Source organism: Bufo bufo, chromosome 5 (assembly GCF_905171765.1).
Source record: "Bufo bufo chromosome 5, aBufBuf1.1, whole genome shotgun sequence".
In the NCBI taxonomy this organism is placed as follows: Eukaryota; Metazoa; Chordata; class Amphibia; order Anura; family Bufonidae; genus Bufo; species Bufo bufo.
Window position 1 is genome coordinate 245,994,297 of NC_053393.1, and position 26,847 is coordinate 246,021,143.

General features: G+C 43.7%; 1 protein-coding gene across 2 annotated transcripts in view; it reads left to right on the top strand.

Moving 5' to 3' along the window:
* Positions 1 to 26,847, top strand: part of MLH1 (mutL homolog 1) — a 148,799-nt gene that overhangs the window by 13,416 nt on the left and 108,536 nt on the right. For both annotated transcript variants that reach the window (XM_040431919.1, XM_040431920.1), the window contains exons 2-4: positions 3,914 to 4,004; positions 7,226 to 7,324; positions 10,536 to 10,609. In XM_040431919.1, the coding sequence (XP_040287853.1) occupies positions 3,914 to 4,004; positions 7,226 to 7,324; positions 10,536 to 10,609 (264 nt within the window). The remainder of the gene's footprint in view (positions 1 to 3,913; positions 4,005 to 7,225; positions 7,325 to 10,535; positions 10,610 to 26,847) is intronic.

The window sequence follows — 26,847 nt, forward strand, 5'->3', positions numbered from 1 at the left end:
GGCCTCGTCGCGCCTGGTTCTCCAGCGTCGCGCGTATGTTGGCGGACGTCCCGTGGCCTCTGCCCGACAGAGAGGATCTCTTGTCTCAGGGGCCGCTCTTCCACCAGAATTCACGGCAGCTGCGTTTAACGGCGTGGCTGTTGAGACCGCCATCCTGAGGAAGAGAGGCTTCTCTGATGCGGTGGTAAGAACCATGATCAGGGCTCGAAAGCCGGCTTCTTCACGAATCTATTATCGCACCTGGAAGGCCTTCCTGGTGTTTTGTGAGAAATCGGGCTACTCGCCCCTACGTTTCTCTGTCCCAGTGGTGCTGTCTTTTCTCCAGTCCGGCCTCGACATGGGTCTGTCGCTCAGTTCTTTAAAGGGTCAGGTTTCTGCTTTGGCTATCTTTTTTCAGAGGTCCATTGCCTTTTTGAGACCTGTAAAAACCTTCCTGCAGGGGGTGGCGCATTCGGTTCCTCCGTATGTGCCTCCCTTGCCCCCCTGGGATCTCAACTTGGTTCTGCGCGCCCTTCAGGCGGCGCCTTTTGAACCTCTGAGGGAGATCTCTCTGGTTTTACTCACCTGGAAGGTAGTTTTTCTGGTGGCCATAACCTCCATCAGGCGAGTTTCGGAGCTGGCCGCACTTTCCTGCCGGGAACCTTTTCTGGTCTTTCACCAGGATAAGGTGGTGCTCAGGCCGGTGCCTTCTTTTTTGCCCAAGGTGGTTTCTCCCTTCCACCTTAACGAGGATCTTGTCCTGCCCTCTTTTTGTCCTTCTCCGGTGAACCCCAAGGAATGTGCTCTCCACTCCCTGGACGTCGTCAGGGCCCTGAAGGTGTACCTGGGGGCTACCGCTTCCTTCCGGCGTTCAGACTCTCTCTTTGTGATTCCTGAAGGGTCCCGTAAGGGCCTGGCGGCTTCCAAGGTCACCGTGGCGCGGTGGATCCGTTCCGCTATTGCTGCGGCATATCGCGCTCGCGGCCACGTTCCGCCGTCGCGGATTACCGCTCACTCCACAAGGGCAGTGGGTGCTTCCTGGGCTAGACGCAATCGCGCATCCGTTTCCCAGTTGTGTAAGGCGGCCACTTGGTCGTCCTTACATACTTTCACAAAGTTTTATCAGTTACACTCTCTGGCCTCGGCTGATGCTGCTCTTGGGCGCAGGGTATTGCAGGCTGTGGTTCCGGTTTGACTACTGGACGTTTATTCCTGGCGGTGTTGGATTTGTTCTTTTTTCCCACCCCATGGACTGCTTTGGGACGTCCCATGGTCTGTGTCCCCCAATGGAATGAACGAGAAAAGGAGATTTTTGTGAAACTCACCTGTAAAATCTTTTTCTCGTAATTTCCATTGGGGGACACAGCTCCCGCCCCCTTTTTTGGTTTACGCCTTAGGGTGTGCTGTGTGATGGTTTCCATAATGTTTTGTTTCCGTTCTCCTTCTCCTACTGCTTTTGCAACGACTGAAGTTCTCCTGGAGGTGCCTGGGGGTATAGCCCGAGGAGGAGGAGCTTCTTTTTTTGCATAGTGTCCCTCCTAGTAATATCTCTAAGCTATACCCATGGTCTGTGTCCCCCAATGGAAATTACGAGAAAAAGATTTTACAGGTGAGTTTCACAAAAATCTCCTTTTTCTCCAGCTGAGAACATCCATCCGATCACCGCCCCTGCACACTGGCCCGTAATTTTTCCCTACCCTAACCGCTGGTGAGACTCCTGGCGCATGCGCAGTGTCGGCCAGTGTCCAGCTAACTCTGCTATCGCGTCGTTGTGCGCCTACGCGGCACACCTCCTCACGTCATGTACGGTGCGGCCGGAAGTGACGAGGGTAGGGAAATCTCACGAGGTAGGGAAATGTAACGGAACACAGGGATCTAACTGCAATTACTATTTTTCCTGGGCGCAGCTCCGTTCAGCCGATGTGGCCCCCGTTGTATTCTCCCGCCTGGTATGCTAATTTTAGCATCGGAGCAATGAGGAGGAGACTGAGTCTTTCTCCGTGGGCGTCTCCTTCTCCCTGGCTGTAGCGCTGTCCAATCCCAACGGAGAGCGTCACAGCCAGGGAGAAGGAGACACCCACGGAGAAAGACTCCGTCTCCTCCTCATTGCTCCGATGCTAAAATTAGCATACCAGGCGGGAGAATACAACGGGGGCCACAGCGGGCGAACAGAGTGGTGCCCAGAAAAAATAGTAAGTGCAGTTAGATCCCTGCACTATGCCCTAGGTATCCTGCTACTTAGTTTTATAATGTCTGGACCCATGAAAGGTCCTCTTTAAGCTTCTTCGACACTTTTCTAAAGTGGTGAGAAAAGAGATGGGGCTTAGGTGAAAGAGCGAGGCCTCCGCAGCAATTTAGACGCTTCTCACTGTGGCGGTCTTTATAAATCTCCTCCCAGCCTGCAATGCTCCGCTGCACTTCCTTACTGAAAACATCCAGTTTGACATAGCCTGCAGCCAATCATTGGCCGCGGTGGTGACTGGATTCCTTTTTGTCATGTGACCATTTGTCATGATGTAAGGGGATTCAAGCGATGTTAAACCAGATATTTTCAGTGAGGGAACGCAGCAGATCATCCCATGCCGGGAGAAGGAGGGGGGTCCAGCTTCAGAAAGCAGGTAAGTAAGCTTTCCTTTACGGGTTTGGGCAAGTGGGATGGTTTGTCAAAAACACCCCTAATGTTGCACATCCCCTTTAAGTCCCAGAAAACCCCTTTAGGATATAGAAGTAGCTAGGGCTGCAGCTAACGATTATTTGAATAATTGATTAGTTGTCGATAATTTTAATCGGGGAAAAAACACCAAAATTACAAAACAAAGAGGTTTATATGATTTTACTTGAAAAATTATGTTCAAAGGCCATATTAAAACAAATTGTGGATGGCACTGTTATGGAGGGGATCTGTGGATGGCACTGTTATGGAGGGGATCTGTGGATGGCACTGTTATGGAGGGGATCTGTGGATGGCACTGTTATGGAGGGGATCTGTGGATGGCACGGTTATGGAGGGGATCTGTGGATGGCACGGTTATGGAGGGGATCTGTGGGTGGCACTGTTATGGAGGGGATCTGTGGGTGGCACTGTTATGGGAGGGGGATCTGTGCACTGTTATGGGGAGGGGGGATCTGTTGATGACACTATATAGCATCTTATGCTATATGTGTCATCCACAGATCCCCCTCCCATAACAGTGCACAGATCCCCTTTCCAATAACAGTGGACAGATCCCCCTCCCATAAGAGCCCCGGCCCCGCTGCTCACAGCAGACTATTCTGGCAGTAACTTACTCAGCGGATCTTTATTACCTTACAATGAAGCTCAGGTAACAGGCAGAGCGGGCGGCGGCGTAACGTCACTCACTCACGTGACGCACCTGCTCCGCCCACTCTATAAATGAAGGAGGCGGAGCAGGCGCGTCACGTGAGTAAGTGACGTTACGCCGCCGTCCGCTCTGCCTGTTACAGGAGCTTCATTGTAAGGTAAAATAAAGTTGCGTTGATTTAAAGTAAACCGCCCGCATAGCAACGAATCAGCGATTATTCGATAACTGGATTCGTCGACAACAAATCCCGTTATCGAATATTATCGATAAAGTCGATTAATCGTTGCAGCCGTAGAAGTAGCCTAGGCATGTCAATATGTTACATCAATCCTCCAAAAAAAAAATTTTTATGATATGCAAATTAACCCCTAGGTGCAATGAGGGTGATGCTGTTGCACCCAGAGGTTTCATTCCCTGTCTTCTATGCTGCATTGAGATCCGCAAAACACGTACACTGGCAATGTGCATTTAGCATTTTGCGGACAGGTGAATGGACCCTAAGGATGCATGTTGAATTACAGTTTGGCTTGGTGTTGCTTACACTAGTCTTCTAGTAGTAATTTGTAGTATGTACGGATGTGAGTATAAATGTATTTTTTTCTTTTTTACAGTTTAGATGCCAAGTCAACAAATATTCAAGTGACTGTTAAAGAAGGTGGGATGAAATTAATTCAGATCCAGGATAATGGTTGTGGCATAAGGGTAAGGGTTTAGTACTGTTCTTATAGTTACTATCAGAGGAAATCAAGTGTAACTGAGCTATTTGCTTCACTCCTCTTGCTGTACAGTCATACTTTTATATGCCTGCATGTTATGCATGTACATATTCTAGTAGTATTTTGGCACAGGAAATTAAAGTGGTGAAGCCTGAAAACAAAAAACAACGTGGCATAGTCTTATAGGTCTTCCTTTAAATTTGTCTGATATTACAATTGCAGACCATAAGTAATACCATATCTTCTCCCTTCTTGTAAGCTGAGAAGTTTTGTAGGAGGGGGTAGGTTTAGGCGCATACGTTGTGTCTACACAGTTAGGCCTGATGCACACGACCGTTTTCGTTTAAGGTCCACAAAAACGGGGTTCCGTAGGTCCGTGATCCGTGACCGTTTTTTTGTCCGTGGGTCTTCCTTCATTTTTGGAGGATCCACGGACATGAAAAAAAAGTCGTTTTGGTGTCCGCCTGGCCGTGCGGAGCCAAACGGATCCGTCCTGAAATACAATGCAAGTCAATGGGGACGGATCCGTTTGACGTTGACACAATATGGTGCAATTGCAAACGGATCCGTCCCCCATTGACTTTCAATGTAAAGTCAGGAGTCCCTTTTATACCATCGGATCTGAGTTTTCTCCGATCCGATGGTATATTTTAACTTGAAGCGTCCCTATCACCATGGGAACGCCTCTATGTTAGAATATACCATCGGATTTGAGTTAGATCGTGAAACTCAGATCCGACAGTATATTCTAACACAGAGGCGTTCCCATGGTGATGGGGACGCTTCAAGTTAGAATATACTAAAATAACTGTTTACATGACTGCCCCCTCCCTCCCTTGTATTTAACACATTGGTGGCCAGTGCGGCCGGCCCCCCCCCTTCCTCCCCTGTAGTACTGTAGATTCATTGGTGGCCAGTGGGCCCCCCTCCCCCCCCCTCCTAATTAAAACCCCCCCCCCCCCATCATTGGTGGCAGCGGAGAGTACCGTTCGGAGTCCCAGTTTAATCGCTGGGGCTCCGATCGGTAACCATGGCAACCAGGACGCTACTGCAGTCCTGGTTGCCATGGTTACTTAGCAATTCTTAGAAGCATTATACTTACCTGCGAGCTGCGATGTCTGTGACCGGCCGGGCGCTCCTCCTACTGGTAAGTGAAAGGTCTGTGCGGCGCATTGCTTATAGCACAGACCTGTCACTTACCAGTAGGAGGAGCACCCGGCCGGTCACAGACATCGCAGCTCGCAGGTAAGTATAATGCTTCTAAAAATTGCTAAGTAACCATGGCAACCAGGACTGCAGTAGCGTCCTGGTTGCCATGGTTACCGATCGGAGCCCCAGCGATTAAACTGGGACTCCGATCGGTACTCTCCGCTGCCACCAATGATGGGGGGGGGGAGATTTTAATTAGGAGGGGGAGGGGGGGGCCCACTGGCCACCAATGAATCTACAGGGGAGGGAGGGGGGGCCGGCCGCACTGGCCACCAATGTGTTAAATACAAGGGAGGGAGGGGGGGCCCACTGGCCACCAATGAATTTAAAACTGGGGAGGGAGGGGGGTGTGCCCCCTCCTGCCTGGCAGCACATGATCTCTTACAGTGGGCTATGATGCGCACAATTAACCCCTCAGGTGCAGCACCTGAGGGGTTAATTGTGCGGATCACAGCCCCCTGTAAGAGATCGGGTGCTGCCAGGCAGCAGGGGGCAGTCATGTACACAGTTTAAAGTATATTCTAACTAGAAGCGTCCCCATCACTATGGGAACGCCTCTGTGTTAGAATATACTGTTGGATCTGAGTTTTCACGAAGTGAAAACTCATCTCTGAAAAAGCTTTTATGCAGACGGATCAGCGGATCCGTCTGTGTGAAAGTAGCCTACTGCCACGGACGCGGATGCCAATCTTGTGTGCATCCGTGTTTTTTCACGGACCCATTGACTTGAATGGGTCCGTGAACCGTTGTCCGTCAAAAAAATAGGACAGGTCATATTTTTTTGACGGACAGGAAACACGGATCACGGATGCGGCTGCAAAACGGTGCATTTTCCGATTTTTCCACGGACCCATTGAAAGTCAATGGGTCCGCGAAAAAAAAACGGAACACCGGCCGCGGATGCACACAACGGCCTTAGCGTGACTACTTTGTAGTAAGGAATTTCCTAGTTATTACTATAAAATAGATTTGGCGAGGACACCAGCTGTAGTACAATATATAATACCAGCCATAGTACATGCAGCTAATCTGCTAGTTCTACATGGTGAGAATTCCGCCATTCACTGCATAATTGGGCAGATTTGGTAAGCTGGGTAGCATGTGGAGACGTGTTGGACATCAAACTGCGTATATAATAGTTACTCAGGTTGTCCTGATATTACATTGATGGATATAGTGTATACAGAATGTATGTACCAAGTGTGACCTCCATTACACCTCTGCAGAGGTTGTTACCCAGCGTTTCCAGATCACAGATTTCCACATTCGCCAAGCTATGTAATGATAAATCTCTTCATATAGCTAGACTGTACCCCACCACACATACAACGGGATGTTTTGTAAGAGGATGCTAAGGCTACTTGCACATATGCAGAACAGCAATCTGGCAGGCTATTCTCTGAAGGAGTTTGGTGGATACTGCCGTTCACCGCTAGATCCCATTATCTATAATGGAGACCAGTAGGAATCCGGCCACTAACTGACATAAGTGCAAAATGCACAAATACAAAATCTGTTGCATGCAGCTATTTTTGTTAGGTCAAATCCCATCATTTATGCCGGGGAGCGGCAGGTTCCTGCCAGATCACATTATTGTCTATGGGGGCAGACGGCCATGCAGCACTATCCGGCTATGCTGGACCCAGAGAACTCCAGCAGGCTGTTTTCTGCTGGATTGCTCTGCCACATGTGTGAAACTGGGCCTGAGTTTTGCAGTTTCCACCTCTTTTACGTTGCCCTAGGTGTCCATTGAAGTGAATGGGCCTCACCCCTTTCCCAAACTTCTATTTATGACTGTGAGGTCATGGTAGCTCACAGGGAGAGATGAGAGCTGATCCCCATGCAAAGATGGAGGGGCTGGGAGGACAAAGGCTACTTTCTTTGTAGCTCACAGATGCGCATGCAGGAAGAACACAAATTTACTTTGCAGGTTATGTTTCAGGGTTTATTGTTCTATTAAGAGCAGTTGTGCTTATGGATGTCTGCTTTACATTGCAGAAAGAAGACCTGGAGATCGTATGCGAGCGGTTCACCACAAGTAAATTGCAATCATTTGAAGACTTATCAAATATTTCTACATATGGCTTTAGAGGAGAGGTGTGTAGTATATTACAGCATGCATTTCTTTCGGGTATTTCGAGAGAGAAAAATTAACAGTTCCTAAAATGCGGAAATAAAATGAAATGCTTACCGTTCCCTCATTGCCACTGTTCATGTTTCTGGTGTCATCTGAGAGTCACGTGGTGTATCACATGATCCCTCTCAGCCAGCCAACAGCTGTGAAACAGATCCTGTAACAAACACTCTTACTTCTCTAAAACTTGCTTATCGAAGTCACGTGATCCTTTTCAGGGTTGACATGCTAATGCTTGGTTCACATAACATTTTTGCCATCCATCTAATGTATACAAAAAACATGTCAATAGATGCCATACAGTGGCATCCATTAACCATAGAGTTCCACTGTAAAAAAAAAAAAAAAAGTTGACGTATACAGTTTTCATTAGACTCTGCAGTATAGAAAAGATTGGTGAGCTATGCTTTTGTATGCTTTTTAACCCTTTCATGACTGGGGCCCAAAAAAGGTCTGACTGTCCAGGCAACTTATTTTGTGCACGTGGTGGTTTAGTGACCATAATAATAATTTAGTGGGGGTTTTTTTGTTTTGTTTTTTTGACATTTAGGACTTTTTATAAGAATGTTTTTTGATTTTTATTTTTTATTTTTCTTCCTTTTTTTTAGATTTAATTTGGAGGAACACCACTAATTATTATAAATGTATTTTTAGATTTTTTTTTTATTTCTTAAATTTTCAAACTGACACAATAATTAATTATTGCAATGGGTTCCCTATTTTGTGACAATCGTTTTCATATATAACATGTATAGGTTTGAGAGAATTTCTTTTTGGCTCGTAATATATCCCTCAGGAGGTCATTAAAAGACCTTTGGAGGACGCAGATTTTTTTTTTCAATGTTTCCACCGTAACTGGAGCATCCACAGGAGCCCCAGTTACAGGGTAAAACAGCCCCCTGTGGGGGCATTACACACAGGCAGAGCAGATCAGGGTCTCCTTAGACCCTGCAGATCTGCCCCTGCTCCAGACACCCCTGGCGGTCACGTGCCCGTGGGACAACAGAGGAAGCGACTCTGTCACTTTCTGCTCCCTCCACCATGCGCTCATTCAGCACTTTCCTGCCGGCACAGAAGAAGGCAGAAACGGTAATAAACCTCTCCTGTCTTCTCCTCGGGGTCCCTGCTGTGTCTGTCAGCCAGGACCTGACCTGCTCCTGCTAGATTGCAGGAGCTTTAATCCCAGCACTGGGATTAAAGCGCTGCCTGTACGTGTATATACGTGCTACCTACACGGGGCGTGGGCAATTCGGGAAGGGGTTAACATACTGTATATGTTAAATGTATGGCAAAAATATTGTTTGAACCATCCTAAGAGTTAATTTGTATAAACATTTTGTTTTCAGTTTTTATGATCCATCAGAAGAACACATAAATAAAAAGGGCCTTTATATTAAGCATCATTTATAATCAGTTTGCATCCATTTTTATCAGTTCCATTAGAGATCGGTTATTTTAGATGAGAGAAAAAGTACTTCTTGCAGTGCAGTAACTGATGCTCAAAAAAGTTGGATGAGATATTTTTAGTGCTAAGTGAGCATGAATGATGCCCAAAATAACGGATAGTGTTTTTTTTTTTTTTTTTTTTTTCTATTCTGACAGATCAGAAGAATGGAAAACAATAGTGATATGAATGCACCCTAAGGGGGGATTTACATGGGGTGACTAGAAGCTGATTGTTGAGAAGGAAGTGTTCCTCCCCGACAGTCAGCTGCTCGTTTAGTGGAGGTCAAGCACTGCATTAATATGCAGCGATCACCTCCACAGCACGAGGACAGGCAGTCACTATTGCGATCACTCATCCCCAAACAGCTGCATTGTTTAGGCAGCACGATCTGCTGCCCAGAAATGATAATTTACTTCATTCAGTCACCTTACTGGCCACTTTATTGCAGAATATCTGGTTCGGGTCCTACAGTGTCTGTTGTGTCAGCTCGAACTAAGCTATGCCTCTCCAAGTAAGGCTTCTTTCATACAAACTTATATTCTTTCTGTTCCGTGTTTTTTTTTTGTTTGTTTGTTTGTTTTTTTGGGGGGGTTTTTGCGGACCATATACGGAACCATTCAATGGGTCTGCAAAAAAAAAAACTGAAGGTACTCCGTGTGCATTCCGTTTCACCAAAAAATAGAACATGTACTATTATTGTCCGCATTACGGACAAGGATAGTACTGTTCTATTAGGGGCCAGCTGTTCCGTTCCGCAAAATACGTAATGCACACGGATGTCATACGTATTTTTTGCGGATCCGTTTTTAGCGGACTGCAAAATACATACGGTTGTGTGCAAAGAGGCCTAAGTCTATGAGTGTCTCACAGGCTTAGATAAAGAACCACAGCAGACACCATAGGATTCTGGCAGTCGCAGTGGGGGTCACCTGATGGCAGACCAATCAGAGCTGATAATTCTGCAATAATGCACCCAGTAAGGTGTCTGACTGTAGCGCCCTTATCCCTCATGTAATTTACCATGAAACTAAATTCTTGGAGTGTTTCTTTAAAGCTTACCTTCACGCATGACTCTCCTGCCTGAAGTTTAAAATTGACAGCAAGTGACTCTGCAGAGAAGAGAGGGGGGGAGGGGTTGTGATTGCAAAGACAGTCTTCAGATGCCACGTCTGATAGTTGCCATATTAACCAGACTGGCCTTCCTTTGTGGCATTTCCAGCTTTATTTCTAAATGATGGGAGAGCCAATGTGCATAACTGGAGCTTCACTTTACAGTCATGGCTTTGGAACTAGAAAACAATATCTAGCCAAGCCCCCACCGCCCCTGCACCCTCCAAAATAAGATATGAGTGAGCACTGGTAAACTGTATGCACCAAAGACAATACCTTATGAAAGTTCCAGCGCTGAGACTTGTCTGGCCAGTGAATGACTGCATTGGTCCACATGACTACAGATGGGACACCATCACTTCTATTTTGCCGGGGACAGGAGATTTGGTGCTAGAATGGAGGGGCTGTCATAAAGTGGGGGCAGATGTATGATAACTGATGCACAGCAAAAGTGAAGAAGTTACCTATGGCAACCAACCAGGCTGCCGCCTACAATTTTCAGCATGAGAGGCAGAATTTGACTGGATGCCATGGGCAACTAGTCAACTTTTTTTTTTTATTATTATTATTATTATTATGTTGAAAAGAAATCTTCAGTGATTGTTTAATCTAAACAGGCTTTAGCAAGTATCAGTCACGTGGCTCATGTTACCATAACGACAAAGACAGCAGACGGAAAATGCGCCTACAGGTAAGAAAGGAAGAAGTCAGTGCAAAAAGTATTTTCTTTTGTGAGCAGGATCGGATGTAATAATGAGGTCAAATCAAGGGCGAAGTCGAGCTGCTTGGGAAAATCATCAGAGACACAGGAGGTGAATTCAATCTTTTTTTCACCAAGTTTGGATATATATACACTGACAGCATATCCTAATGGCTCTAGGCCAAAAAGCTGTGAAACTCTCAACCTTGTGTTTAGAATAGTCTATTCTAGAGATTGTGAAAATGCCAGAATCTTGTGTATGAGAATATGGGAAGAGAAGAGCCCACTGTGAGAAGAAACCGAGAAGATGGAGTCTATATGATTTCCTTCACACATTCTTCTCAATGCAAATGTTAAGTAGCGATTCCTTCAGATTCCCAAATGAATATTTAACAGAAAGGTATAGGACGGCTCTGCCTCTAATTGGGGATAGCAAGGTGCACCAATCTGATGTCGCACTCGGATCACCTAGGAAAATTATGTCAAAGGAATGAATGGGCACTCTTATATCCGGAACACAGAGATAATGTGGTAATAATGTCAATATTTATTACGGTATAAAACAATCCGAATCAAGATATATGGATAGTCTTCCTATTATATCTAGTAAGTGATTAAAAGTATCATGAATAAAAATGCAAATACAGGCCTGGTAGTATACAATAAAATACAATAAGGGGCTAATTAATAAAATACTAATTAATAAAATATGTTTCCAGACATACTGGAAAACTACTGAAATACACAGTGAGTTCCAATCGTAATATGGACGGATAGGATGAAATGGCTTCTGAGGTCAGATAAATATTACAGGTGGGTCGAGTCCATCCAGTCCGCAAGGTTGGAATGAATACCGACTCTCCCACTGCAATATACTCATATAGGATGGCGGCCGAATATAGGTCAAACAAAAAGTCCTGCTCCCTATGAGTGATAAAGTTATCAAAAAATGCTGATCGTGTGAAAAATCACTGTTGATAAAAAACAAAGTCCATCCGTGGTTGACGTGCGTATAAATCCAATAGTAAAGGTATAATGTGTTATAGTGTTCAAAATAATATTATAGAATATTCGGTCACAGTCCTAGATCGTATACTGCCCTCAGTCTGTAGGGGCTCAGTGTTATCAATGCGGAGATAATATCACTAGTAACCGCTTTCCTGGGAGAGAAACTATTCCAATCCAGGGAATTTGGATACAATACTGCAAGATAGCCGTAGTTTTCTAACAGAGCATTTCCAGATCGAATATCCAGCAATACTTAAGTATCATACGGTGATTTGATACTCACGCACAATGGTGATGTTCAGTCCGTGGCGTGAGTGAAGGTAAGCTTACCTCTTGAGGGCAAAATTCCAATGTTTGCCTTACTGTTTCGTGCCGAGTCCGCGAAAGCCGTTTAGGTGTTACAGGGGTCCGGCTGCAGGTCAAAGGTCTGTGTCTGCTTGGCTCGTAGTCAGTTCACGATCTAGCCCTTCTGTTTGTAGTGGGCGTTACTCATACTTATCCATAAGCTAAGGACACTATGGAACAAAAAACGCATCAATCCACGAAAAACCGCAAAGGAAACGCAAGTGAACCGCAATGCAAAGAGGAGTCTGTTTAATAATACCAGATCCACTGGATCCATCCCAGATTTACTGTGGAGCCCCCTTTGGGAATTATGGGAATAATAGCCGGCAAGCCAGATAGTTCTAAGGCTACTTTCACACTAGCGTTCTGCTGTCCGTTTGAAGGGGCTCACGAGCGGAGCAGAAGGCTTCCGTCCAGCCCTGATGCAGTCTGAATGGATGCGGATCCGCTCAGACTGCATCAGTCTGGCGGCGTTCAGCCTCCGCTCCGCTCGCCTCCGCACGGCCAGGCGGACAGCTGAACGCTGCTTGCAGCATTCGGGTGTCCGCCTGGCCGTGCGGATCCGTCCAGACTTACAATGTAAGTCAATGGGAACGGATCCGCTTGAAGATGACACCATATAGCTCAATCTTCAAGCGGATCCGTCCCCCATTGACTTTACATTGAAAGTCTGAACGGATCCGCTCAGGCTACTTTCGCACTTAGAAATTTTTCTAAGTTATTAATGCAGACGGATCCGTACTGAACGGAGCCTCCGTCTGCATTAATATGATCGGATCCGTTCAGAACGGATCCGATCAAGCGCAAGTGTGAAAGTAGCCTAATTAAGCCACTGAGGAAGAAGGCAGGACAGCTTTCGAAACGCGTCTGGTGGGTAGGAATAATAGACCTGGATCTGGCAATAACCTGCAAAATTAAAATAACAACATTCCTGTTGTTTTAAGGAAAGCGCTTTCACTAATCCTTTTGGCCAAATCTTGGCAATATATGAGGAATTACCAGGAAGCAGGTGTAACCTAATCATCTGCACGAGTGCTGTGGGAGATACAAGTAACGCCCACTACAAACAGAAGGGCTAGATCGTGAACTGACTACGAGCCAAGCAGACACAGACCTTTGACCTGCAGCCGGACCCCTGTAACACCTTAAACGGCTTTCGCGGACTCGGCACGAAATAGTAAGGCAAACATTGGAATTTTGCCCTCAAGAGGTAAGCTTACCTTCACTCGAGCCACGGACTGAACATCACCATTGTGCGTGAGTATCAAATCACCGTATGATACTTAAGTATTGCTGGATATTCGATCTGGAAATGCTCTGTTAGAAAACTATGGCTATCTTGCAGTATTGTATCCAAATTCCCTGGATTGCACCAGTTTAGCAATAGTTTCTCTCCCAGGAAAGCGGTTACTAGTGATATTATCTCCGCATTGATAACACTGAGCCCCTACAGACTGAGGGCAGTATACGATCTAGGACTGTGACCGAATATTCTATCATATTATTTTGAACACTATAAGGCTACTTTCACACTAGTGTTCGGGGCTCCGCTTGTGAGCTCCGTTTGAAGGCTCTCACAAGCGGCCCCGAATGGATCCGTCCAGTCCTAATGCATTCTGAGTGGAGGCGGATCCGCTCAGAATGCATCAGTCTGGCAGCGTTTGTCCTCCGCTCCGCTCAGCAGACGGACACCTGAACGCTGCTTGCAGCGTTCGGGTGTCCGCCTGGCCGTGCGGAGGCGAACGGATCCGTCCAGACTTACAATGTAAGTCAATGGGGACGGATCCGTTTGAAGTTGACACAGTATGGCTCAATTTACACACTGATTCGTCCCCCATTGACTTTCAATGTAAAGTCTGAACGGATCCGTTTTCATTATCATGAACAAAAAAAAAAATTTTTTTTTTTTTTTTTTTTTTTTTTTTTTTTTGTTCATGGTAATGCAAACGGATCCGTTCTGAACGGATCCAAGCGTTTGCATTATAGGTGCGGATCTGTCTGTGCAGATACCAGACGGATCCGCACCAAACGCAGGTGTGAAAGTAGCCTAACACATTATACCTTTTACTATTGGATTTATACGCACGTCAACCACGGATGGACTTTGTTTTTCAAACTTTATCACTCATAGGGAGCAGGACTTGTTTTTGTTTGACCTATATTCGGCCGCCATCATATATGAGTATATTGCAGTGGGAGAGTCGGTATTCATTGCAACCTTGCGGACTGGATGGACTCGACCCACCTGTAATATTTATCTGACCTCAGAAGCCATTTCATCCTATCCGTCCATATTACGATTGGAACTCACTGTGTATTTCAGTAGTTTTCCAGTATGTCTGGAAACATATTTTATTAATTAATTAGCACTTTATTGTATTTTATTGTATACTACCAGGCCTGTATTTGCATTTTTATTTATGATACTTTTAATCACTTACTAGATATAATAGGAAGACTATCCATATATCTTGATTCGGATTGTTTTATACCGCAATAAATATAGACATTATTACCACATTATCTCTGTGTTCCGGATATAAGAGTGCCCATTCATTCCTTTGACATAATTTCCCTAATGAATATTCTCTGCTAAAGTCACTGTAGCTTTTCAGCACCTAAATAAATGTAAGCAGCTGCCTTGGGACCAAGGAAGGATTTCAGTGGATTTGCATACTTAGATCACAGGATATACTGACTTGCACATACATTCATTGAGGCATCTGTTTTGTCTCCTCCATTTTCCACACAGTGGGGTGACCTGCTGAAGCAGTGATGTACCTCAATGTGTGGCTTTCATCAGGGCTGTGAAGTCCATAAAACCAAAGTTCTTACTGACTCCTCAATTTTATTACGCTCAAGCTAAATGGCCAGTAATGATGGCAAACTTAGTGTAATAAAATGGTAACATCTGGACTTTTCTCATCAGTCGGCCGAAGGTTTAGCTTCCAAGACAATGACCATAAGCACACAGCCAAGACAACACAGGGACAACTTTGTTGATGTCCATGAGTGGCCCAGCTAGATCCCTGTCTTGAACCCAATTGAAGATCTCTGAAGAGACCTGAAAATGGCTGTCCAAGGATAGTCCCTATCTGACCTGACAGAGGTTGAGAAAATGGCAGAAAATCCCCACATCCGGGTGTGCAAACCATGTGGCATAATACCCCTGGAGGCTCGAATCGCTGCCAAAAGCTGCTTCAACTAAGTACTGAGTAAAGGGTCTGAATATTATCTCATTGCAAGATTTTAGTTTTTCCTTTTCAATAAATTAGCAAAGATTTTAAACATTCAGTTTTCACTTTCTTATTACGGTGTATTGAGGACAGATTGATTGGGAAATTTATTTCATTTTAACACAAGATTGCAACAGCATCCTTTTCAGTAAGGAATCTTTATTTAGCTCATAACTGCGAACAGCAGCGACATTTCCTGTCTTTTTAAAGGTGTTTTTCAAGTGTTTAATCCCTTCAAGACCAAGACCATTTTCACCATAAGGACCAAGCCACATTTTGCAAATCTGACATGTTTCACTTTATATGGTAATAACTCTGGAATGCTTTTACTTATATAAGCGATTCTGAGATTTTCTCGTGACATATTGTACTTTGTTAGTGGTAAATTTGAGTCAATATGTTTCACCTTTTATTTATAAAAAAATTCCATAAATTAACAGAAAATTTTGAACAATTCACAATTTTTTAAATTTGAATGCGTCTGCTTTTAAAGACGTTAGAAGGCTTAGAATTTTAGAAGCAATTCTTAAAATTTTTAAGAGAATTTCCAAAACCCACTTTTTAAAGACCACTTCAGTTATGAAGTCACTTTGTGGGGCTTACATAGTAGAAACCACCCATAAATGACCCCATTTTAGAAACTAAACCCTTCAAGATATTCAAAACTGATTTTACAAACTTTGTAAACCTTTAGGTGTTCCACAAGAATGAAAGGAAAATGAAGGTAAAAGTTCACTTTTTTTTAATCTATTTTTCTCTGTAACACAGCAAGGTTCAACAGCCAAAGAAAACTCTATATTTATTACCCTGATTCTGCAGTTCACAGAAACACCCCACATGTTGTGGTAAACTGCTGTAAAGGCACACGGCAGAGCGCAGAGGGAAAGGAGCGCCATATGATTTTGGAGGGCAGATTTCACTGGGATAATTTTAGGTTGTCATGTCAGTGACCCTATTTTGTAAACTACGGTATGATGTGACAGTTTTATTTGTACTATTTTGGGGTACATATGATTTTTGATTGCTCGATATTACGATATTTGTGAGGCAAGGTAACCCAAAAAAAAATGGCTGCTGTGGCACAGTTTTTATTATTATTATTTTTTACAGAATTCTCCTGACAGGATAGATCATGTGTTGCTTTTATAGAGCAGGTTGATACTGACGCAACAACACCAAATATGTGGGTTTTTTTTGTCTCAGTTTTACATAATAAAGCATTTTTGAAAACAAAAATAATGTTTCTGAAAGCTAAATTTCTTTTATTTTTCTGCCGATCGCCTTGTGCAGGTTTTTTTTTTCCCTCTTATTCCCCTTCCCCCCCCAGGAAGAGCTGACGGTTTGATTGGTACTATATTGGGGTGCATATGTCTTTTTTTGATTCCTTGGAATGACACCGTATGTGATGTATGGTGACCAAAAAGTTGCATTTTTGGGCCTTTTTTTTTTTTTTTACGGGGATAGATCATGTGATAGAGCAGATTATTACGGGTGAGGTGATACCTAATATGGCTACTTTTTTAAATGTATTTAAGTTTTACGTAATAAAAACCTTTTTGAAGAAAAATAAATCCTGTTTTTGTGTCTCCATTTTCTGAAAGCCATATTTTCTTTTTTTCATATTTAGTCATTTTTGTCTTAGGTAGGGTCTGTTTGGTACTATTTTGGGGTACATATGTCTTGATAGCTTGTAATTATACGGTTTGTGATGTAAGGTGACAAAAGAAATAGGTGGTAGATTATGTGACCTAATTTGTCCCATTGTGGACTTCACCTTTTCAGGGTTTGATCCCTGTTTCAATTAAGTACAATACATTATGTATTGTACTGAATTGAACTCTCAGCATCTTACACAGTAAGGGTGCATTCACACGACCATATAAAATGTGGAACGCACGCGTATTCGCAATTTGCAGATCGCAAAACACTTACGATCGTGTGAATGTAGCCTAAGACGCTGACAGTTGCCTAGGAGACCCAGCCTGCAGGCTGGATATCCTGGTGCAGTACGCAGCCCTGCAGGGTATTGCGATTGTGAGGTCACGGTTACTAGGCAAACGAGGGTTGCTTTTAGGTACTCACAGTTTATAGGATGACCCTGGGCAGGCGTACAGCAGTGATGGAGAGGCTGACATTAAAGTCCTCTGGGGCACTCTCTGTATATAGGGACTAGGCCGGTGGTAGGGGAGGTGCCCTGGGTGTCGCAGGTCTTAACGTGCCAGTGGCAAGATCCCTTTAAGATTTGAGATGCCAGTGCCTGTAACGGTGGCACACCGATTGATGATAGGAATAATTGAGGAACACTATGTTGTGGTGAACCAAAACTTCCTTTACTGGAACATTTAACTATATACAGTTCTTTAGCAAAGTTCCATATGACAGTAGCAAATCACAAGCAGGCTTTCATAAATGGCAGGCACAATGTTCTTGCAAGATACTCAGAGGGTTAAACACACTCACAGATCAGGCTGCACCTTTTCCTCAGAAATCCTGTGCACTATTCCTCAGAACTCCTGTCTGTCTTGATCCCAAGGCCCGTATGCCCTATTGGTGGCTTTATCCTTGGTAAAGAAACTTCCTCTCGTATATATCTCCTTGCATTAGATAGATCCTTCTGCCCTTCAGCTCTCTTGTCTGTCTGGAAACACTTCTGCTCTGCTCTGTACTGTATTTTGTAGGAACTGCAGGTTTCTCAGGAGGTAACTCTTCCCCTGGTGACAACTAGAAGCCTGGGCTGTCTAGCTGCATGTCAGAAGCTCACTTCAGCTGCTGCCTAGCTAAAGTCCACACTCACTTCTGACTCTACACTCCTTTCCCTGAACAGGACCTGACTATATATATTAGGGGTTCCCTAGCTCCCTCTACTGTCTTGGAGGTAGAACTATACCCTAACAGGCCTGATACACAGATACAACAGGGAAATACACATAAAAGCATAGCAATACAAATTAAAATGTGATGTCAAATACAATGCCACTGTTCCACAGGAGGTGGAGTACGACGTGGCCCAATTGACCCTTGTGTAGTGCCCACATTTACCTAATGGGACACTACACTGGCCTTCCGTAGCTGGCAGGCTGCGATGCCTGTGTAAGGCATCGGGCCTGCCATGGCAACCATCGGCCCCCGGTCAGCGCAGCACGGGGGGCCAATGGAGTCCCCTCCCCCTGTAAAATGTATTATCCTAAGTTCAATTTCCCTTTGCCAAGGCATTTCTGTAATATAAAGAATTAAAGACTATGTGATTTGCATTTTTTTTTATTATTGCACCTATTATGGTCTAAAAATAATCGTCCTTATAGGTTTTCATTAAAAAGTTTGCTCCATTTGCCTTCTGCAGCTGCTTGTTTTCTCACAAACAGTGCAGACTGGTCCGTCCCCTGTTCAGAGACATTCCTTCAGAAAATCTGTGGCACCTGAGGGGTTAACTGCCGCTGATCTGCCAGTACCCACCTCCTGTATTAATAGGTAATTATCATTGGGGGCGCAGTGCGCCCCCCACCCCATTAAAATCATTGGCACAGTGCCCCAACCCCCATTATTAAAATAATCGGTGGCAGTGGCCACAGGGTCCTCGTCCCTCCCCCTCATTGGTGGCAGTGGCAGCTTCTGATCGGAGCCCCGGCTGTGTAATCCTGGGGCTCCGATCGGTTACCATAGCAGCCAGGACGCTACTGGCTGCCATGGTAACATCCCTGATGCTGTGTGCACAGGGCAGCAGGGACAATGTGAAGTCCTATTCACCCTGATAGCGCTCTATCAGGGAAAATAGGACAAGGGATGACAGATCCCAGGTTCTGGCCCCTAAGGGGCCCCTAAGGTGTGTGTGTGTTAGGTTTTATATGTGTATGTGAAAACACCTTCCTGCGCTGATGTTTTAAGCACTGTTGTAAAAAAATTTATAGTAAAATATTAAAAAATATAGATATTAGTATTGTAGGCTAGCTTATATATAGGTATAGAAGGGGGTAGGTAGGTTTTATACATGTGTGAAAACAAAATTTTAGTTGCCAGATTTTTGACCATTCCTCTTGTTTTCCTAAATCATTTTCCATTTGGTGTATCACTCCAGGAACATCAACCCTGTTACAAATCTTTGTGTCATCAGCAAAAAGACACACCTTACCATCGAGGCCTTCTGCAATTTCGCTGATAAAGATATTAAACAATATGGGTCCCAGAACAGATCCCTGAGGTACCCCACTGGTAACAAGACCATGGTCTGAATATATTCCATTGACTACAACCCTCAGTTGTCTGTCCCTCAGCCACTGCCTTATCCATTCAACAATATGGGAGTCCAAGCACAAAGACTGCAATCTATTGATAAGCCTTCTATGTGGGACAGTATCAAAAGGCTTACTAAAGTCTAGATAGATGTCTACTGCACCCCCGCCATCTATTATTTTAGTCACCCAATCAAAAAAATCATTAAGATTAGTTTGACATGATCTCCCTGAAGTAAACCCATGCTGTTTTTCATCTTTCAATCTATGGGATTTGAGATGTTCCACAATCCTCTCCTTAAGTATGGTTTCCATTAATTTCCCCACTATTGATGTCAGGCTTACTGGCCTATAGTTGCCCAATTCCTCCCTACTACCTTTCTTGTGAATGGGCACAACATTTGCTAATTTTCAATCTTTTGGGAAGACTCCTGTTACCAGTGATTGGTTAAATAAATCTGTTAATGGTTTTGCTAGTTCACCGCTAAGCTCTTTTAATAGCTTTGGGTGAGTCCCATCAGGCCCCTGTGACTTATTTGTATTAATTTTAGACCGCTGACTTAGAACCTCTTCCTCTGTAAAGACACATGCATCAAAAGATTCATTAGTCTTCCTCCCTAACTGAGGTCCTTTTCCTTTGTAAAAACTGAACAGTATTCATTGAGGCAGTCAGCTAGTTCTTTATTTTCTTCCATATACCTCCCTTCTTGTGTTTTTTAATTTTGGTAATTCCTTGTTTTAGTTTCCTTTTTTCATTTATGTATCTGAAGAATGTCTTATAGCCTTTTTCACTGACTGAGCTAATTTCTCTTCTGCCTGTGCTTTAGAAGCTCCTATAACTTGTTTGGCCTCTCTCTGCCTTATCTTATAAATTTCCCTGTCATCCTTGTGTTTTTATATAATTGCTAAATGCTATCTTTTTTGTTTTTAATGATTTTGGCCACTTCTGCTGAGTACCACAGTGGTCCCTTCCCTTTTGGTCCCTTTTTTTTTGCTTTTACTGACAAGCCTAATGCAATTATCTGTTGCCTTCAATATTGCCACTTTTAAGTAGTCCCATTTATCCTGGACTCCATTAAAACTGTTCCAATCTGATAGTGACTCGATATACCACTAATCTAATTTCTAATTTTAGAAAAGTCCGTTTTTCTAAAATCTAAAACTTTTGTTTTTGTGTGGTTGTGACTCAGTCACTGTACTTATAGTAAACCACACTGACTGGTGATCACTAGATCCTAAGCTTTCCCCTACAGTAATATCAGATACCAAATTCCCATTTGTCAATAGTAAATCTAAAATGGCCTCCTTCTGGGTTGGCTCCTCAACTGCTTGATGTAGAGATAATCCCAGTAGGGAATTTAGAATATCTGTACTCCTGGCAGAACTAGCTATTTTGGTTTTCAAGTTTACATCAGGAAGATTAAAGTCTCCCATAATGATAACTTCCCCTTTCAATGTCATTTTAGCTATTTCCTCAACAAGTAGATCATCTAATTCTTTGACTTGGCCAGGTGGTCTATATATCACACCTACACGAGTTACCTTATTATTATCAAGCTGCAACGTAACCCAAACTGACTCTAAATTGGTCTCGCTAACTTGAATTAAAGTAGATTTTATGCGATCTTTCACATACAGGGCCACCTCTCCCCCTTTCTTGCCTTCTCTGTCTTTCCTATATAGAGCGAACCCTGGTATTATTATATCCCAGTCATTACTCCCATTGAACCATGTCTCAGTAACAGCCACTAACTCTCTATATTCTCAGATGCCATTATAGACTCAAGTTCATTGATCTTATTCCCTAAACTGCGAGCATTTGAAGACAAGACTCTGAGCTTGTCATTTCTTAACCTATGTGCTACTGGCATCTTCTGACATTGTTCTGGGGGACAGTCGGACTGCTGGATTATCACTCTTTTGCCACCCTTTCCTAGTTTAAATGCTCCTTAGCAAATACTTTGAACTGTTAACTGAGGACATTCGTTCCCTTGAGAGAAAGATGCAAACAATCTTTCTTGTACAGTTCAGTTCTTTTCCATTCCAACGAGAGCTAACATGAGACACAAAGCCAAACCCTTGGTTCCGACACCATTCACCAAGCCATACATTGAATTCCTTAATGCGCATCTGCCTGTCATGCTGAAGGTTATGTATTGGCAAAACTGCAGAGAATGAAACTTGAGGTGTGTAGTTTCTAAAATGGTGTCATTTATGGGTGGTTTCTACTACATAAGCCCCACAAAGTGACTTCAAACTAAATTGGTCCTTTAAAAAGTGGGTTTTGGACATTTTCTTGAAAGTTTTTAAAATTGTTTGTAAGAACTTCCGGTTCCGGCGCTGGTATGTGAGAACGCAGAGACTTCAGCTTCTCATCACCAAGAATCAAACTGCCTGACTTGAAACCCTCTCAAGTGATAACGGGAGACGAACAATACAAATACAAGCTCCGGAGCATGTATGGAGCGTTACCCACTTTGGAGCGGGCAGAAAATCACCTCATCAGCACGACCCTAGATCGCACAAGGACACGCGTGTTGCAAGATGGCGCTGACACAGTCCACAACACTAACGCAAGTAGAAGGAGGAGAGCGAGACGCTGGGCCACCAGATTCACAGGTGGATATGTTTGAAACTGCAGGGGGGACGTTGGATTTAAAACAACTGGCTATAAAAGTGGCCAAACAGCTTGCCAGATATTATTGCCTCTCTGGCATCCACACTGCAAACAGCGCTCTCTCAGTTACAGGAGGAGGTCGTGCAGCAAGACCACAGATTATCTGAAGTAGAGCAAAGGGTGGCATGTATGGAAGAAGAGAATGTGGAGATTTCTACTAAGATGCAGGAATTATATTTGATTGCAGACCGTTTAAAAGAAAGGTTAGATGATCTAGGAGGAGTAACTTAAGAATGGTAGGAGTACCTGAATCTGTACCGCCAAGAGATCTACGCCATTTATTTGAATATGAACTGCCACAAGCCCTGGATCTCCCAGGCAAGAAGAAGGTGGAGAGAGCACAGAGTGGGACCTTTTTGAGGAGCTTCCGAAATCAACTTCTGCTACTAACAATCAGAGACCTAGACAAGTTATCTGCAAGTACCTGGATTACTCTTAAAGAAAGGGAAGACATTCTTGCAAGCCCTGCCCCTACCAAAAATAATTAGCGAACAATTAGCCTCCTTAAATTCTCCAATAACAGCAGTGGAGATTCAATCTACCATAAGATCTTTTACCTCTGGAAAAGCCCCTGGATTAGATGGTTATACCTCAGATTTTTATAAAGTAATGTGTAACCAGGTAGCTCCAATACTAACTACACTTTATACCTCTTTAGTAGAAGGGAGTAGTATACTGGATCACATGAACACAGCTTTTATCACCTTAATACACAAAAAAGGAAAGGACCCTGAAGACCCCTCGTCCTATAGACCTATTTTTATTGAACCAAGATCTGAAAATACTTTCTAAATTACTAGCGAACAGACTAGCAGAAATACTCCCCACACTCATCTCACCCAAGCAAGTTGGTTTTGTTAAGGGTAGGTTAGCGGTTACCAACATTCGTAAGGTGTTGCTGGCGCTGTCTGTGGCAAGAACACTGAGGTACAAAGGGAAAAATCCTGCAATTGTCACACTAGATGCCGAAAAAAGGCATTTGACAGTATAAATTTGAACTGGCTAGACATGGTGTTGGATGAGATGGGATTTCAGTTTTTTTCCCCAAAAACTTCTTAAATGAATTTGACCCTAAGGCTAGGATATATAATGCGGGCTGTATGTCTAATCCATTTATCTTGCAGAGAGGCACCAGACAGGGGTGCCCTATGTCCCCTTTGCTGTTCGATTTGGCAATCGAACCATTAGCCTGATATTTAGACTCATTGGATGTCTTTAAAGGAACTGGAAATAGGCCAAAATGCTATGAGGTTGGTGCTCTTTGCAGATTATATAGTACTGTTTATGGCTGATCCTTTAAAAGATTTGCACAAAATAACATAAGTATTAAAGGAATTCGGATCATTTTCAGGCTTAAGGATTAACCACTCTAAAAGCGAGATTCTTTTTATGCAGGGTAAAGGCCCAAACAGTCAGATCACAGAAGTAGAGGGTATTCCAATAGCTAAGACAGCTGTAATGTATCTGGGGGTCAAAATAGAAAGTACTATGGAGTCAAAATATATAGGCTGAACTATGACCCACTAATTGAATTTTTTTTGAAGGAACTGAAACAATGGCATGAATTACCGTTATCATTGATGGGGAGAAACCATCTACTTAAGATGATGTCAATGTCCAAATTGCTATACCCCTTACAAACCATCCCTTTATTACTAAAGCACTCCGATATACAAAAATTTAACTAAGGCCTTTACGGTGTTCTTGTGGCACGGAAAAAGACCCAGAATACCGGCGCAGATATTAATGATAACTAAAGAAAATTGTGGAATAGCCTTCCCAGATATCAGAGGGTATAATTTAGGCTACTTTCACACTAGCGTTCGGGGCTCCGCTTGTGAGCTCCGTTTGAAGGGGCTCACAAGCGGCCCCGAACGCATCCGTCCAGCCCTAATGCATTCTGAATGCATCAGTCTGGCGGCGTTCAGCCTCCGCTCCGCTCAGCAGGCGGACACCTGAACGCTGCTTGCAGCGTTCGGGTGTCCGCCTGGCCGTGCGGAGGCAAGCGGATCCGTCCAGACTTACAATGTAAGTCAATGGGGACGGATCCGTTTGAAGATGACACTATATGGCTCAATCTTCAAACGGATCCGTCCCCCATTGACTTTCAATGTAAAGTCTGGACGGATCCGTTCAGGCTACTTTCACACTTAGAAATTGTTCTAAGTTATAATGCAGACGGATCTGTTCTGAACGGATCCAAACGTCTGCATTATAGGAGCGGATCCGTCTGATGAAACATCAGACGGACCCGCTCCGAACGCTAGTGTGAAAGTAGCCTTAGCATGTATGGCTAGACACATAGCAGACTGGATCAACGGGACGGGTCATTATTCAGCCCTATCCTTGGAAAGAGGGTTTTGTGCCCCCTGGTCTTTAGTGCCGTTGCTCCATGCTAGACTAATAAACGTCCCAGTTTGGATTGAACAATCCATACTTATTAAAGACACTATAGCAACCTGGAGGATATTGTGGAGAAGGTACTGGTGGTCTTTTAGAATATCTAAGCATCTCCCGATATGGAATAATAAATAGCTTATTTTCAGAGTGGAACTCTAAAGGGATTACTCAGGTGAAGCTGTTACTACATGATAGAGAGCCCAGATGGCTTACGGAGAAAGAATTAATAGACAAATTTTCCTTGTGCCCATTTCAGATTATACAATATGCTCAGGTTAAAGCAGCTATCACATTGAATCTTCTGATTTTGCATAAGGAAATGAGTCAAAACACACTAGATAAAATTCTGGAGTTGGGAGAAGGAGGGGTCTCAGTCTGATGAAGCAAGGGTGGATGAGGATGAGAAGACATATCACTAATGAAGTGTTGAGGGACATGCAATTGAGAATAATACATAGAGCCATATTTGGATTCAACATACCTCCACACCCAAACAAACCAGACCGTATAACGAATTGCCCCACATGTGGCCAGGGATACTGTAACAAGGAGAAAAAAAATTATAATAATAAATTGTAAAATTAAAAGCCTTCTAACGTTCTAAAAAATAAAATTACATTTTCAAAATGATGCTAACATAAACTAGACATATGGGAAATGTTAAGTGAGAACTATTTTTTGAAGTATCACGATCAGTCTTAAAAGCAGAGAAATTAAAATTTTGAAAATGACATTGTTCTAAAATTTTCTGTAAATCTTGGATTTTTTATAAATAAAGGTGGAACATAGTCGCTCAAATTTACCACTATCATGACGTTTAATGTGTTACGGAAAATCAATCTCGGAATGGCTTGGATAAGTAAAAGTGCTGCAGTTATTACCTCATAAAGTCCAACATGTCAGATTTGCAAAAAATTGTCAGGTCTTTAAGGTGAATAATGGCCTTAAGGTGTTAAAGAAGTTGTCCTATTACAAGAACGTATGCACAGGTTATAGGATAACTGTCTGATAGGCTAGGGTCCGACCCCTGTGTCCCCTGCCATTCTCAGGAACACAGATAGTTGCCTGTATTTGGTTATCTCCAGCAGTCCCATAGCTAAATGGAGCTGTAGATATGCATGCGTATTTACTGCTCCATTCAGACACCAAAACATGGGCCCCCTTTCTCCTCAATGTCGGAGGTACCAGTGATTGGACTTCTGCAGATCAGACACTTATCTGCTATCCTGTGGCTAAGGGATACATTCTTGTAATGGGACAACCCCTTTAATAGTAGTGTCACAATATTCAAGATGGAGCACCTCATTGCCCACATTACAACAGGATAGTTGTAAAGGGGGAATATTAATCACCAATATTTATGCAAATATCGATAATTAATATTCATAAATGGGAGGAGCCATCTAGTGATAACTCCGCCCATTTATGCCTTTATATAATAACAACAATACCTTTGCTATACTTTACACTGATCACTATGCTAGCTGCATGCGCCTTACTAAACTAACTATCGCCAATAACCACACGCCACACAGATAGTTATAAACTAAACACAGTATTTATTACTAACAATACACTACGCACGCAATACTAACAATACAGCACTAAATATACAATCCTAAACTACACTACACATTCCCAATTCCACCCATCAACTAACTACACAGTTCACACATACAAGTAATATTAACAATAACCCACCCATCTGTACTCACTGTCCCTACGGGGTTAACGGTGGCACTGCAAGGGAGTGCAGGCCACAGACACTATAGATTCAGCACTGCAAGGGTTACTTGCAAGTGAGTACTGAGGTTTACCAGGGGTACAGCAGGGATCAGGGACACAGCAGGGAGTGGGGGTAATCAGGGGTACTAATAGGGCCACAGGATCAGGGGTACAACAGGGGAATACAATAAGGCAAGGGTTTGGGGGATCACAGGATCAGGGGTACAAACAAGGATACAATGAGGCAAGGGTTTGGGGGATCAGGGTGTCCAGTAATAGATACAGTGGGGGTAACCACAAATACAATCAGGGGAACCAGTGGCACAGGATCAGGGGTACAAACAAGGATACAATAATGCAAGGGTTTGGGGGATCAGGGTGTCCAGTAATAGATTCAGTGGGGGTAACCACAAATACAATCAGGGGAACCAGTGGCACAGGATCAGGGGTACAAACAAGGATACAATAAGGCAAGGGTTTGGGGGGATCAGGGTGTCCAGTAACACGGCAAGGGTAAATCAGGGCCCAGGGTACACATCAGGGGCAAGGGTTATAAGGCAGGGCCCAAGGTGCACATCAAGGACACAAATATAGGGGTTACAGGACCAGGGG